Below are 13,951 nucleotides of genomic sequence, written 5' to 3' on the forward strand. Positions count from 1 at the left end.
GTCTTCTACATCCTGACAGTTTTCATTCTGACCTGAGATCAGATTAAAAAAATGTCTGTCAGTCGCTCTTCGATTTTTTCAAAAATAGCAGACCTACAAGCTCGTAGCGCGCCACTCGGTGGCGCGCTATGAGCTTGTAGATCTGCTATTTTTAAATAGCTGAAGCATGACGTAATGCTAACACCAAAAGGGGTTCCCGCCCAGAATGGGTTAATAGAATTTCCCCCTCAGCGCCTTGAAAGCAAAGCACAGGAAATTGGAAGTTGGAAAAAGGCGTTGAGATGGTTTTCGATCCGTCAGATGAAATAAAGGTTTGTCATGTTTGGGTTGTAGGCACTTATCTTATCTATTTCTTTCTGTCTCTCTTTTTCTTTCTGTCTCTCTCTCTCTATGCCTTTATCACTTTTTTATACTAGTCTACTGATCACTTTTTATAGGTCTAATCATGTCTCTTTATCCCATGAGGCCTGAGGCCAATTCTTCTAATGCCTTCTAAATCAATAGTTCACACACTTTCAAGATTTTTCAAAAATTAAGTTGAGGTGTTGTAATTTGTTGTTATTATTTCCATTTGGAATTGGAGACCAGCATAATTTGTTTAGATTGACCATTTTGGAAACAGTACAGCTTGGTTAAACCTTTTTTAGTTTTTTTTTTAGCTTAACATACATCTTCTGAAAGATAGGTTTAATTGTGTGTGTTATGTCGTTTATTGATATAGTAATTAAGCTAGTTAAGGCTTTACCCAACAAATGCATCATGGTGAATGTGCTATATACTAACATTTAATTTCATTCACATGTGAACTCTCCATTATTTATGTGGTGTTTGTTTTAGCTTTTTATTTTATGTCAACACATGAACAACAATCCTTCAGTGTTCCTTAATCATCCTGAAATGTGTAACCATGAACAGCTGCTCTCGCTGTTATTTTAGTGCAAGAATGATGATCAGAATGTAACAACATTGTTGTTTTCCACAAGCTTGTATTGTAATTGTATTGTAAGCTTGTCTATTTTCAGTGAAGACAATTAGTATAGTGGGGGGGGAAAAAGGAGAAGATCTTATGGAGCTCTGGGGGACTTGAAAAAGACTCCGGATATGGAACATAATACTATCAAAACAACTCTCCCACGAGTCCTTACTTAACTTAAGTTAACACAAGCGTCTAACAGCACAGCACACACAAATACAGATGTCCTTGTATGCTATAGTGAAAGCTTGTTGGAGGAACGCATTATACCATTTCCTATTGGCAAGGTAATGCTCAAATAAAGCTATTAAGAGAGGCACGCAGCAATCACACAAAAAATGTCTTTCTAGGCAGACGGACCATGTCAGGCAAAACAGCAGAGGCGAGGTGGGGATGCGTGGGAAATGTTAGTCATTTGAGTCAAGCCGTTTATGGAGCCCTTGCTCCACTTTTGGAAAATTAGGAATTGGGTTTATTGAGTTACAAACAAGCAGCAGGGAGGAATGCGACTGGCAAACGTCACATTTGGAGGGAGAACAAAAAGACATGGATATTAGGAAAATGTCTGGACGAGTGTACATTATGACGGCAACGTTAATAAAGGTCTCCGGCAGGGTTCACTTCATTAACAGGCGAGAAAGTCTGCATTCGGTGGAAAGTCTGCTTTCCTCATAGCATGGAAATGAAAACACTCGCCCATTTCAGACCTATCAGCTTATCTACAGTATGCCATGATCATTCGTTAACCAAATTTAAGCTGAATTTCCACTTAATGCTGAATACTTCTAAATGTATTCTAGTGTTTTAGGTCATATTTGGGCCATGAATCAAGTACAATATTCATTTCACTGAATGTGTATTAAAAGGGCCATGCATTTGTGTGTATGTTTAGCTCAACGTCTAGAAGTCATACTGTAGATACTTTATATACTTGACATTACCGCTCAGAATGTTCCATTGTCTCTGTCGACCTTCCAAGAAACCACTCATTTCCATTCAGTGCAGCATGGCATGCAAATCAATTTGCAGAGACTTGAAAATTGCTTGAGATAGATCAAATACAACACAGTGAACTTTACATGGCCTTTATTTTAATGAAATTCATATATCCATGACTTAATAATGGTGAATGAATATTAGCTGTAGAAGCAGATTATTTTAATGTGCGCTTATCACCTGGAAGTTTGAAGTTACAATATTAGGGAAGTATCAATATTACTCGGAACATATAATAAATAAATGTGTTACTTTGGAAAACAAAAGGTCAGTAATGTTAAGTATGCATAGCTCACTGGGCAATTTTAAATATCAATTATTCATTTTGGTTTAGACTTAAAGCAAATAATGGATTATCTCTTGAAGATTCTAAAACCCCATTGCCCCTGTTTCTTGTGCTGACTCCCACTGATCTAGCTGTACAATGAAATCACCATGGAATGGAATTGATCTCTTATTTTAAGTATGTCTGTCTGTCTTACCCCCCCCCCCCCCCCCCCCCCCTTCCAATCTTTCTTTATTGATTTTCGACCTGGTTCCCACTTGGTCATCCTCCCATCGTCCCACTGTATACTGTCATGCATGTGGCATCATCAGCATGGCCAAAGGTAAACCAATCATCGCAGAGCCAGAGATCCATGGCAGCCAGTCATTGGAAGGTGTGACGGGCTTCCTGTTGCTCATGTCAGAAGGACTCATCACTGCCCTGGAATCTGCCCTCGGCCCCGAACAAGCCAATCAGGTAAAGCTAGCTTCAGGGCTATTTATTCACCTCAGTCCAGTTTTCAGTCAATTGGTGAAACCACTGAAAAGTACAATAATATGACCTCACGGGTTGCTTTAACCTTCTTATATTAATTTGCTTTGTGCTTTTGCTAGTTTGCTTTCACCTCACAACAGCACTGTTGCCGGGATCCGTGATATAAAGTAGAATTGCACGCAGGTGATTTCATTCATTATGCTGGTTCAGGATCAGCAGCGTGTACCACGCAAGGCAAGCCCTGTCCTGGCTTGCGCTGATCCTGAACCAGCATAATGAGCAGCGGCACTCGGTGCCGCGCTACGAGCTCGTGGATCTGCTATTCTCGCAAAATCGTGAAAAATGTGGCGCAAATCTTTGAATAATATATATTCTTTCAGAGCAAACGTTTTTAACTCAAATCTTTGCTTCTGGGGGATCCCTCCCTGGAACAACATATTTTCAGATGGGGGTCGGTGGCGAATTACATATAATTTTTGGGGTCTTTGACATGAAATAGTTTGAAAACCACTGATAAAAAAAACAGTTTTTCTCTGAAAACTGCCATGATTTAGAATACATTTTGTAGAATCTGGTCTAGGTCCCAAGTGGTAAATCGTCAACTAAAATGTCTTTCTGTCCTCATGACAGCAATACTCCTGTATCGTCCTCTGGTACGTGTCCTTCTCACAACCGCCTGTTCCTGCTGTCCCACGTCTCTCTGTCCCCTGTTGCTCCTGTCCCCTGTCTCTCTGTCCTCTGTTGCTCCTGTCTCTCTGTCCTCTGTTGCTCCTGTCCCCTGTCTCTCTGTCCTCTGTTGCTCCTGTCCTCTGTCTCTCTGTCCTCTGTTGCTCCTGTCCTCTGTCTCTCTGTCCTCTGTTGCTCCTGTCCCCTGTCTCTCTGTCCTCTGTTGCTCCTGTCCTCTGTCTCTCTGTCCTCTGTTGCTCCTGTCCCCCGTCTCTCTGTCCTCTGTTGCTCCTGTCCTCTGTCTCTCTGTCCTCTGTTGCTCCTGTCCCCCGTCTCTCTGTTCTCTGTTGCTCCTGTCCCCTGTCTCTCTGTCCTCTGTTGCTCCTGTCCTCTGTCTCTGTCCTCTGTTGCTCCTGTCCCCTGTCTCTCTGTCCTCTGTTGCTCCTGTCCCCTGTCTCTCTGTCCTCTGTTGCTCCTGTCCTCTGTCTCTCTGTCCTCTGTTGCTCCTGTCCTCTGTCTCTCTGTTCTCTGTTGCTCCTGTCCCCTGTCTCTCTGTCCTCTGTTGCTCCTGTCCTCTGTCTCTCTGTTCTCTGTTGCTCCTGTCCCCTGTCTCTCTGTTCTCTGTTGCTCCTGTCCTCTGTCTCTCTGTCCTCTGTTGCTCCTGTCCCCTGTCTCTCTGTCCCCTGTCTCTCTGTCCTCTGTCTCTCTGTCCCCTGTTGCTCCTGTCCCCTGTCTCTCTGTCCTCTGTTGCTCCTGTCCCCTGTCTCTCTGTCCTCTGTTGCTCCTGTCCCCTGTCTCTCTGTCCTCTGTTGCTCCTGTCCTCTGTCTCTCTGTCCCCTGTTGCTCCTGTCCTCTGTCTCTCTGTCCCCTGTTGCTCCTGTCCCCTGTCTCTCTGTCCCCTGTTGCTCCTGTCCTCTGTCTCTCTGTCCTCTGTTGCTCCTGTCCTCTGTCTCTCTGTCCTCTGTTGCTCCTGTCCTCTGTCTCTCTGTCCTCTGTTGCTCCTGTCCTCTGTCTCTCTGTCCTCTGTCTCTCTGTCCTCTGTTGCTCCTGTCCTCTGTCTCTCTGTCCTCTGTTGCTCCTGTCCTCTGTCTCTCTGTCCTCTGTTGCTCCTGTCCTCTGTCTCTCTGTCCTCTGTTGCTCCTGTCCTCTGTCTCTCTGTCCTCTGTCTCTCTGTCCTCTGTTGCTCCTGTCCCCTGTATCTCTGTCCCCTGTTGCTCCTGTCCTCTGTCTCTCTGTCCCCTGTCTCTCTGTCCCCTGTTGCTCCTGTCCTCTGTTGCTCCTGTCCCCTGTCTCTCTGTCCCCTGTTGCTCCTGTCCTCTGTCTCTCTGTTCCCTGTCTCTCTGTCCCCTGTCTCTCTGTCCTCTGTTGCTCCTGTCCCCTGTCTCTCTGTCCCCTGTTGCTCCTGTCCTCTGTTGCTCCTGTCCCCTGTCTCTCTGTCCCCTGTTGCTCCTGTCCTCTGTCTCTCTGTCCCCTGTTGCTCCTGTCCCCTGTTGCTCCTGTCCCCTGTCTCTCTGTCCCCTGTTGCTCCTGTCCTCTGTCTCTCTGTCCTCTGTTGCTCCTGTCCTCTGTCTCTCTGTCCTCTGTTGCTCCTGTCCTCTGTCTCTCTGTCCCCTGTTGCTCCTGTCCCCTGTTGCTCCTGTCCCCTGTCTCTCTGTCCCCTGTTGCTCCTGTCCTCTGTCTCTCTGTCCTCTGTTGCTCCTGTCCTCTGTCTCTTTGTCCTCTGTTGCTCCTGTCCTCTGTCTCTCTGTCCCCTGTTGCTCCTGTCCTCTATCTCTCTGTTCTCTGTTGCTCCTGTCCTCTGTCTCTCTGTCCCCTGTCTCTCTGTCCCCTGTTGCTCCTGTCCCCTGTCTCTCTGTCCCCTGTCTCTCTGTCCTCTGTTGCTCCTGTCCTCTGTCTCTCTGTCCCCTGTTGCTCCTGTCCCCTGTCTCTCTGTCCCCTGTTGCTCCTGTCCCCTGTTGCTCCTGTCCCCTGTCTCTCTGTCCCCTGTTGCTCCTGTCCTCTGTCTCTCTGTCCCCTGTTGCTCCTGTCCTCTGTCTCTCTGTCCCCTGTCTCTCTGTCCCCTGTTGCTCCTGTCCCCTGTCTCTCTGTCCCCTGTCTCTCTGTCCCTGTCCTGTCCCAGGAGCTGGTTGCCATGGTGGCAGCAGAGCTGGCCCAGCAGAGCACCCTGGAGGCCGTGTCCCAGTCCGTGGTGGAGCGCGTCAAGCGGCTGCACCACGACGTGTACCTGGCCGGCCGCCAGAGGGCGCCCTACTGCTCCCGCCACGAGGACATGAGCCTGCTCATCCGCACGCTCAACTACACGCTGGCCGACGGCGCGCTCACGCCCACACAGGGTAGGATACGGATGGATAGGGGGCGCCATTTGGCAGATCACCGACCGGTGGGACTAATGCCCAATATAGTAACTGTAATTGCCGTCGGGTAGAAACCTTGGTATCTCCGTATTTCAACATTTGAATCAATGTCGTTTCGTAATTTAAAACCGTACTTCGCGAGAGAGTGTCATGGACAAGTACCAAAGGTAGCCTACAAGCTAGTGTTAAACTTGCTTTTTGAAAAATGTCCGAGTTCACTATCAGAGTTAAATAAACACTGAGCATTTGTTGATTGGGGTCCCAGAGATGAATACAAATTCTCAAATGGGGGTTCGTTCGGTGGACCAATGGTCTAAACTGGAGAGGTCCTTGGAAAAAATCTGGTTTTGAGACACTGCTGTGTGTCATGCAGGTGGTCGCATCTACCCGGTGTCGGTGCCCTACTCCAACAGCCAGAGCACCAGTAAGACCAGCGTCACCCTCTCTCTGGTCATGCCCTCCCAGGGGACCCTCACCAACGGGACCAACACCGCCTCCACCCTGGGGGACCCTGAAGGGACCCCCACGCCCGGGTAAGCTGTTCCCCTGTCCACGGGTTCCTTCTATTGCCTTCCAATGGGAATATTGCACAGATATTCCGGTCCGAAAACGCAGCAGTGTGCAGGGGACCCTTAGTGATATGTTTTGGTTTAAAATATTATGTAATCCTGGGGGCGCTACACTTCCTCTACCAACCTGGGGAGAGCAACGGACTGACCTCATGCTTCCTGCTATGCATGAGGAGTCCAAGGCGCTTCTTTACACCTGACGGGCGTAAAGATGCTTTTGTTCTCCTCCTAATTTCTTTTCTATAATAATGATTATCATTAAGCACTATTTTGGCTTAATGGTCACTGCTCAGTATTATTACTCTTAGACAGTACAGTACCTAAATGATGCCCTAAACCAGGGGTTCTCAACGTTTTGTGCTGGGGACCCCAGGACATGCTTTGGCCATGTCTCGTGACCCCTGCCCCGCCCCCTCCCCAATACAAATTGGCCGCTACACTAACCTGCTATAAGCAATAATATGCTTGGTATTCAGATAGCCAGCAATGGGTAGAACGGCAAACGCTCACAAAAATAATTTAGTCTCTGTGACACATCTAGGGGCCGCAATCTGCATTCAAAGATGTTCCTATAAGCTTTGTCATTGGTCGAAAGAAACCCGGTCGCAGTGACTAACCAATCAGGAAGCACACAGGCAAATCGACCAATGAGAATCAGCATGGTTCTGTTTACCGTACATACTGTCACTTTGTAATTTTCCACTGAGGAAGAGCTTGATACTTTAAATGTCACCTTTAAGTTTTGTGGTAATATAATAATATTTACTATGGGAGCATGATCCAGTTTGCAGACTCTGCCCACTTGCCCAGCACCTGTGATTTAACCCTTTCTGACCTGAGGTCAGATTCATACGAGGTTTTCACTGGACACACACTGGTCTGATTAACCCATTCTGACCTGAGATCAGATTCTAAAAATGTCAAGTCGTTCTTCGATTTTTCAAAAATAGCAGACCTACAAGCTCGTAGCGCGCCACTCGGTGGCGCGCTATGAGCTTGTAGATCTGCTATTTTTCAATAGCTAAAGCATGACATGATGCCGACACCAAAATGGGTTCCCGTTCAGAATGGGTTAATCATGTCGATGTGCATGCCTTTTATAAACCTTTTGTACAACGTTTAAGGTTGCGTACACATTGATCTGTTGTTGTAAAGGTCAAAAGATGTGCCTGTCTCCACCAGATTTATGTCCGTTTTGTCAAACAAAAGTTCAGAGGCTGAACCTTTTGAAATTGGATATGTTTCAGACTAGTTGCTGTGCTCTGAATAGGCTACGCATGAACAGACTGAGAGGGACAGCAATACTCTGTCCAATTTATGTCCGTTCTGTGATGGATCGTTGTTGTCGCAGCCCAACACAGAACCCAGAATCCTCCTGTGCAGCTAGAACATTTGACTCAAGCCAACCATCTGGTTTCCACCAATGTTTGTCCTGAATCAATGTTTGGTTTTGAAGCATGCGCGTGCTTCCAAGACTTCTTTGACCTCTTTTCTATAATCCATTATTGTGCTCCGTCTCTGTCATATGTCACAAGCCGGCCATTGTGCTCTTAGGGATAAGGGATATGGACATTGGACAAAATCAAATATCACATTAATTATGTTTGAATTACGTCTGCATCGATCATGTGATGATGTAGTACTAGTAGGGATGATTATTGGTGCTTTCACAAAATATTTACACTATAAGGTTTTAACCACCAGCAAAAGACTTAAAAAAGTCCCAGAGATTATATACGGTAGTTTCCTATCAAAATATTGATATAATATCCATATATTGCCCAGCCCTGCTTCATGCTCCACCCTATCGAGGACAAAGTATGGCCACCGTGTGAACGTGACATATTCAAGACTTCATTGCATGTCTGCTCTCTGCATTCATCCTCTGTCTCTCGTTTGGACCTGCCATGTTTTCCACATGGTGTCCCGCTGCGTTCCCTCCCTTCCCTTCCCTCTCCTCAGCTCGCTCCACGCCTCCGCCCGCCTCTCTCCCGTTGACGTCCTGCAGCCCATAATTGAATTGTCCCCCTTTCCCTCCCCGCTCCCCTCCTCCGCCTCTCTCTACTCTCTCTCCACCACGCCTCGTCCTCCCCTCCCTCCTCTATCCACCTCCCTCATGTGTTTCTCTACCCCTGACTTTGACATCGAACCTCCGACCCTCGCTCCTCCGGCCCTCCTCCCCGCCTACTCCCTCCCCGCTCTCGCCCCTCTCTGCTCCTCTTCATCCATCGCCCCGACCCTTCCCCTCCTCCCCTCCACCTCCACCCTTCTCCCCAGCAGCCAGAGCCCTACGGCCACCCTCCAGTCCACCAACACCCAGACACAGAGCTCCAGCTCCAGCTCGGGGGACGGCAGCCTGTTCCGGCAGAGGGGCAGCCAGGCGGCCCAGCCGGACGAGACAGGCAGGGTGCCGCCCTATGTGGACTTCAGCCAGTTCTACAGGCTGTGGGGAACGGACCACGATGGCCAGAGCACCCTGCAGGCGGGCCTGGGGCCCCAGTGATTGAGGAGGTGCATGGTGACTGGGTGGGGTATATGGGGTGGGGGGATGTCAGATGGAGCGTGGCAAAGGCTTGAAGACGGTGAGAGACGTGCTTTGGGTTACGAGGAGGAGTGACTGATGGATGCTGCTCTTAACCACGGAACGAGAAAGGGAAAAGTAGTATTTTTTTGGTCCCCGGGGGGGGGGGGGGGGGGATTGTGATTTTGATGAGCGCACGGCAGGAGCTGTTAGTTGTTAAGTGTCTCACTCGGGGACACTTTGACACGTATACTGGGTGAGCCCACTCAGCTGTGCCTGCCTCATCTATCATGTAATACGATTGCTATGAACCTGGACCCTGATCGTCTTAGATCTTCAACATGTCAGAGGAGCAGGAGGACAGACCAGGACAGAGGACAGACCAGGACAGAGGACAGACCAGGACAGAGGACAGACCAGGACAGAGGCCTAAACTGCGTCCTGGTTCTGCCGCGCCGACGGATAGCGAGCATCGGATGCCATGGCAGCAAACTCCATTCCTAAAACCCACCCAACTGGAAAAGTGCAATTGGCCATTATATGTTTAAGTTTCAGAATGATGGGTGGCTGGAGAGGGCAGAATGGATTACAGGTAGAGTGACTGAAAGAGGTAATGGCAGCATCAGTCATCCAAACGGAACCATCACTCCTTGATGTTTTTGCCCTCATTGTGCTCTCACGGCCGCTCCACAATAATGGCCAAGCACAATAAATGTACAGAAATGTCATCTTTTGGGACTGAACAGATGAAATATCCCAAAGACTAAAATAAATAAATAATATGAGCACCGTCAAAGAACAAATCAATATTATCCCGGTTAACGCCATACTGGTCTAAGCCCGTTCCGGATGCCATCAAGAAACACTACATACTAGTAAAATAAAATCTTCAGTGTTTACTAGACTATCGCGGACCATGCAACTATGTAAATCTGGAACACAATGTTGGGAAATGGGAATACATACATGCCCCGCCCACTTATGCAATACCCGTTGTACCTGTACTCACTTTGCCCGTGTACCCAAAGCGATACCCTTTATCACTGTTATGATGGGGCGCAGGCCTACCCTTTATTACTGTTATGATGGGGCGTAGGCCTACCCTTTATCACTGTTATGATGGGGCGCAGGCCTGCCCTTTATCACTGTTATGATGGGGCGCAGGCCTACCCTTTATTACTGTTATGATGGGGCGTAGGCCTACCCTTTATCACTGTTATGATGGGGCGTAGGCCTACCCTTTATCACTGTTATGATGGGGCGTAGGCCTACCCTTTATCACTGTTATGATGGGGCGCAGGCCTACCCTTTATCACTGTTATGATGGGGCGCAGGCCTACCCTTTATCACTGTTATGATGGGGCGCAGGCCTACCCTTTATCACTGTTATGATGGGGCGCAGGCCTACCCTTTATCACTGTTATGATGGGGCGCAGGCCTACCCTTTATCACTGTTATGATGGGGCGCAGGCCTACCCTTTATCACTGTTATGATGGGGCGCAGGCCTACCCTTTATCACTGTTATGATGGGGTGCAGGCCTACCCTTTATCACTGTTATGATGGGGCGCAGGCCTACCCTTTATCACTGTTATGATGGGGCGCAGGCCTGATACCCTTTATCACTGTTATGATGGGGCGCAGGCCTGCCCTTTATCACTGTTATGATGGGGCGCAGGCCTGCCCTTTATCACTGTTATGATGGGGCGCAGGCCTGCCCTTTATCACTGTTATGATGGGGCGCAGGCCTACCCTTTATCACTGTTATGATGGGGCGCAGGCCTACCCTTTATCACTGTTATGATGGGGCGCAGGCCTACCCTTTATCACTGTTATGATGGGGCGCAGGCCTACCCTTTATCACTGTTATGATGGGGCGCAGGCCTACCCTTTATCACTGTTATGATGGGGCGCAGGCCTACCCTTTATCACTGTTATGATGGGGTGCAGGCCTACCCTTTATCACTGTTATGATGGGGCGCAGGCCTACCCTTTATCACTGTTATGATGGGGCGCAGGCCTGATACCCTTTATAATATAACAAAATACATACATAAATGGATGCACCTGGGACGTATCCTCAGTGATGTATCCCAAGGTCATCGGGGTTTCGGGTCTCTCAACATCATACCCCTCACTCAGGTGACCCAGCCGGGGTGATCAAGTCCCGACTTACGTCCCAGTAGCTACCCTCGATAAGTCCCATTAGGGAAAAACCAGGGCCACACAATCCGTTCCTCCTGAACTACTCTGCTGGGACTGGGAGGTACCATTCTGGCGCATGGAAGGACTAGGCTCTGTGGGTTGACACCTGTCCGTGCCCCTCCTACGTCTCACCAGGTCCACTCCTGCTCTCACCAGGTCAGGCCCTGTGCGTTGCACCAGACTCCCAGCACCAGGCACTTCATGGTGCTTCATTTATCACTGTTATGATGGGGCGCAGGCCTACCCTTTATCACTGTTATGATGGGGCGCAGGCCTACCCTTTATCACTGTTATGATGGGGCGCAGGCCTACCCTTTATCACTGTTATGATGGGGCGCAGGCCTGCCCTTTATCACTGTTATGATGGGGAGCAGGCCTACCCTTTATCACTGTTATGATGGGGCGCAGGCCTACCCTTTATCACTGTTATGATGGGGCGCAGGCCTGCCCTTTATCACTGTTATGATGGGGCGCAGGCCTACCCTTTATCACTGTTATGATGGGGCGCAGGCCTACCCTTTATCACTGTTATGATGGGGCGCAGGCCTACCCTTTATCACTGTTATGATGGGGCGCAGGCCTACCCTTTATCACTGTTATGATGGGGCGCAGGCCTACCCTTTATCACTGTTATGATGGGGCGCAGGCCTACCCTTTATCACTGTTATGATGGGGCGCAGGCCTACCCTTTATCACTGTTATGATGGGGCGCAGGCCTGATACCCTTTATAATATAACAAAATACATACATAAATGGATGCACCTGGGACGTATCCTCAGTGATGTATCCCAAGGTCATCGGGGTTTCGGGTCTCTCAACATCATACCCCTCACTCAGGTGACCCAGCCGGGGTGATCAAGTCCCGACTTACGTCCCAGTAGCTACCCTCGATAAGTCCCATTAGGGAAAAACCAGGGCCACACAATCCGTTCCTCCTGAACTACTCTGCTGGGACTGGGAGGTACCATTCTGGCGCATGGAAGGACTAGGCTCTGTGGGTTGACACCTGTCCGTGCCCCTCCTACGTCTCACCAGGTCCACTCCTGCTCTCACCAGGTCAGGCCCTGTGCGTTGCACCAGACTCCCAGCACCAGGCACTTCATGGTGCTTCATTTATCACTATTATGATGGGGCGCAGGCCTGCTTGGAAACGATGAAAGTCTGGAAGCGTGCAAGTTCAACATGCACATGCCCCACCTGTTTATGCAAACCTGTTGTACTTGTTGTCAGAGTATACCCAGTATGGTACACATTTAATATTTGACTAAATATGAAGATAAGGGGGATCTCTGATGTCTGTCGTCAGAAACTGCTCACATTGTGTTGACGTGTGCATATGTGAATTGAGTTTTTCCGTTGGTCCAACCACATAGCCTTTGGCCCTGCACACCCTTGTGTCATACCAGGTCAGCTGGTTAGAAATGTCATACAGACAGACACAAATGTTTTGTGAATTTAAAGATGGACAACTGAGACTGTATAAATGTGACAAAATGGCCCTGGGTTCCAGATATTTTCATTCCATTTGTACAGTCCGAGTTACAATTGGATACATTAACAGTCAAACAGCGATCTCCCCGTTAGAAAATACTGAGGGTTTTGTATCCATAGTAATGGATATCCTCTTGAAAGGGGCAGAAAATGCCTGAAAATTGACATTCCTGGTGAATAACTGCATGTACCTCATGAACTTGGCTTGAGGAGACCAGTCCATAGCCATAATATTACAGGGAGTCGTATTCAGTAGGGGCATAGTTAAACATACATATGCAGCACATTGCTCATTTAGAGGGTATTTTCACCAGGTGGGTCTCTTCCTGAAGAGGAGATTCCATCCAATAAAGCTTATTTGTCCCTATAGAGAACTGAGGTGGAGTCAGGAATGCTAAGGGCAATGAGTGACTTGCAGTTCAACCATGTTACAGTACTTCCCTTCCCGCTCTCTCTCTCTGGTACAATTAATATACACAAATGGAAGTTTGCAATTTCTCCACTTGTCATGGAAAATACAGCATGTATCTATTCTGTATGTTTTATCATGTATTATGTATGTTGTTTTTTTTTAATCTTATATGTATGCTGGGAGATATAGTGCCTTGCTGAAGTAAACTATTCAATAATGTACAGTGTGTCTTGTGTTGTTGTGGTTGGTGGTCTAATGAATTAAGTGGAGGGGGACGGAAGGAATTGCTGAGGAAAAATGCTTTTCTCTTGCCTTGCTCATCGAATGTCCATGTGGGAAATTGAGACGTGATGAGACCAAATCGATTTAACGGTGTACTTTACTAAAGAAATTATAATAATTTAATTTCAAGCTCTTGTTGGTTGTATTAGGCAGTTCATTGTGCCATAGAAGATGTCAGCAAAATTATTTTATTTGCTCCCCCCCCCCCCCCTCATACATTAACAGGAAACCACCATGACTGCATATCTGCTTAAATCAAATCTTTGCCCGTTACTGGTGATGCCATGCTCCACTATTGAAGTATACACGTCCTGTAGCATGAGGTCAGTCCGTTGCTCTCCCCAGGTTGGCAGAGGGAGTATAGAGCCCAAGATTCCATTAGATAATTGACACTGGGTGCAAAAATGGGTTACAAAAACCATGGGATATTTATTTTATTTTTTAAGTACATGTCCAATGTGAGAAAAAAGCACTATAGCTATATCTAATGATAAGAGTTTTATCTATCACCATCATTATTTAGTACTTGGTTCAAGGTACAAGGTACTTCAAGGTGTGGAAAATATTATATATTAATAGCAGCAGTGACTGCTTGTCCTTTATGTGCAAGGGGTCAGCTCTATCTTCAACAGAAAATAGCTACATTTTCAGGTTGGGATACCAATTTTATCCATTCAGACGCATCTAAATTAATACTGTATTTGTCGTCTGCACGTAGGTAA

At 47.7% G+C, this 13,951-nt stretch overlaps 1 protein-coding gene across 2 annotated transcripts in view; it reads left to right on the top strand.

Annotated features, from left to right (window-relative positions):
* tab1 (TGF-beta activated kinase 1/MAP3K7 binding protein 1) overlaps positions 1-13,168 on the top strand; it is a 29,184-nt gene extending 16,016 nt beyond the window's left edge. Inside the window, exons 8-12 of one of the 2 annotated variants that reach the window (XM_080759411.1) lie at positions 2,567-2,711; positions 5,515-5,728; positions 6,123-6,282; positions 8,596-9,901; positions 12,183-13,168. In XM_080759411.1, coding sequence (XP_080615537.1) covers positions 2,567-2,711; positions 5,515-5,728; positions 6,123-6,282; positions 8,596-8,821 — 745 coding nt within the window. In that variant the 3' untranslated portion in view covers positions 8,822-9,901; positions 12,183-13,168. The remainder of the gene's footprint in view (positions 1-2,566; positions 2,712-5,514; positions 5,729-6,122; positions 6,283-8,595; positions 9,902-12,182) is intronic. The other variant, XM_080759412.1, reaches the window with a different exon arrangement.
* Positions 13,169-13,951: the final 783 nt, after the last annotated feature.

Source organism: Protomyctophum bolini, assembly GCF_963924005.1.
Source record: "Protomyctophum bolini genome assembly, chromosome: 3".
Classification (NCBI taxonomy): Eukaryota; Metazoa; Chordata; class Actinopteri; order Myctophiformes; family Myctophidae; genus Protomyctophum; species Protomyctophum bolini.